The 2,233-nt window shown below is 38.4% G+C and overlaps 1 protein-coding gene across 1 annotated transcript; it reads left to right on the forward strand.

The window, feature by feature from the left end:
• Positions 1–469: 469 nt before the first annotated feature.
• Positions 470–1,529, forward strand: LOC110101315 (nuclear transcription factor Y subunit C-2). Its single transcript, XM_020829171.2, has 2 exons — positions 470–656; positions 848–1,529. The coding sequence occupies exon 2, from the start codon at positions 864–866 to the stop codon at positions 1,371–1,373; it is 510 nt and encodes a 169-aa protein (XP_020684830.1). The 5' UTR covers positions 470–656; positions 848–863; the 3' UTR covers positions 1,374–1,529.
• The last annotated feature ends 704 nt before the right edge of the window (positions 1,530–2,233 follow it).

Consider the following 2,233-nt stretch of genomic DNA (forward strand, 5'->3'; position numbering starts at 1 on the left):
ATTTAAATAAGTAATTCTCTCTTATACTTAACACATTTCTAAGCAAAATAACTACTTAAGATCAACACTCTAGCCTAATTTAGCAAAGAAATTTAAAAAAAATATTACCTCAACACTTAAACAGGCTCATAATGGCAGATCGGTGATGGTCGCAAACTAGAATAGCAAATGAAGGGCGAGGAAGAAAACGCGAGGAAGAATGAGAAATTTTTTCTTTTATCAAAACAAAGTTGTCCGTTTAGCAGACGGCTAACATCTGCCATGCCAGCAAGCCACATTTTCGTTTTGACTAATACAGTTAGGGATAAGTCGCTGTTCAAACAGATAACTTTGCCTATTTTTAAATTTTTTAAAAATCATACTTAAGTTCTGAATACAATTATTACTTAAACTTATTCTTAAAATTTCACATTTTTATTACGCTTCAACTTATAAATTAAAGAAGAAAACATGTAGTTCTATATTAGGTGGTCCATACCATCGACCTCTTGGCAAACCGTAGGCAAATATTTAGGTCGTGGAATTGCATTGCAGCTGAGTTGCCCGTTCCCCCCAATCCTCCTCTTCGATACCGATTCTGTTTTTTTTCCGTCTTCGAGACGATTCTGAGCAAAATTCGCAAGGGCAAAACCTCTCATCCGCGCGTCATTTCAAAGGTTCTCTGATCTCTCAGATTTCTGCCCGCATGTTTTTTTTTTTCTTTTTTTTTTTTTTTCGATTTTCATATCCGAAACCCTAACCCTAGAAAGTACTTCCCTCCCAGAAACAACCGCTCCGCCCATCTCCTTTTTCAAAATTCTTTATGCCGAATATATGAATTGAAAACTGATTTTAACCACTGTAACAGGACCGAACTACCCGATATGGATCAGCAGGGCCACGGCTCTCAGGCGCCGATGGGCGTTGGTGCTAGTGTCCCCTATCAGGCTTATCCGCAACTCTACCACCATCAGCAGCAACAGCAGCAGCAGCAGCAGCATCTCCAGATGTTCTGGGCAGATCAGTACCGAGAAATCGAGCAGACTAGTGACTTCAAGAATCAAAGCCTCCCTCTTGCTCGGATCAAGAAGATTATGAAGGCTGATGAGGATGTTAGGATGATCGCAGCCGAGGCTCCGGTGGTCTTTGCACGGGCATGTGAAATGTTCATTCTTGATCTCACCCATAGGTCCTGGGCCCATGCTGAAGAGAACAAGCGCCGTACTCTTCAAAAGAACGATATTGCTGCGGCCATCACTAGGACGGATGTGTTTGATTTCTTGGTTGATATAGTGCCCAGGGAAGAGGGCAACGAGGATATTGGAAGACCATCTGTAATGACTGCCCCTGCCCCGGCGGGTGATCCTCTCGCTTACTACTATATTCAGCAGTAGTGCCACTGTTGTTTGATCTAGTAACTGTAGCTTCTGTCATGTTTAGTTTCAGTTGGTGCTTTTTATGCTATTGATGTGAAGTTGTTGCTGGTAAGTCAATTAGCTCTTGTTTGTTGTTTGTTACTGGTTCATGATGGATTCAGGGTGTGTTTGGGATGATTGCAAGTTATGAAATTGAGGAAATTATTCTGTGCAGACGCTGAACGTCGTCCAAAGATCAATCATAATGTGTCATATCATCCATGTGCTCGGTACCGCCGCTCGGTATTGCTGATGTGGCACATCTAGTTGGTCTTCGAACGGTGTTTTGCGCCCTATCTCCGCACAGAATAAGTTCTTGTGAAATTGTTGTATAAAAAGCAACTTTTTGAAGTTGTTATACATAAATCATTGTATTTTATTTGGATAATATAATTGTCGAGATATTTTGTATATATATATATATATATACAGAGAGAGAGAGATCGGGCAAGCCACGAGACGAATAAAAAAAATGCAATATCAATTTTAAACCACTCAGAATTGATAGTGAAATTTTAGAGAACCGTCTTCTCTTATTATTTTCTTAACAAATTAAAGTGATTTATGAACTTTCGACTTTATTTTAAATTCTCATTACAAAGAAAACAAAAAGGTTTATAAAGTTGGATTAGATACTCCTTAATGAATAAAGAAGCTTAACAATAGTCACTTGGTTGTAGACATATAGTAGTCTAGATTCTTGCATGCTTTAACAGTTGACGCACTTGCATATTATTGTCTAGAATATGATATATAAGTAGGTATATGCAAGTCAAACGATAGCTTGATAATAAAAAACATAATGAAAAATATGTAATGGAAATTAAACACAATCATAC

Source organism: Dendrobium catenatum, unplaced genomic scaffold, assembly GCF_001605985.2.
Source record: "Dendrobium catenatum unplaced genomic scaffold, ASM160598v2 fragScaff_scaffold_853, whole genome shotgun sequence".
Lineage (NCBI taxonomy): Eukaryota > Viridiplantae > Streptophyta > Magnoliopsida > Asparagales > Orchidaceae > Dendrobium > Dendrobium catenatum.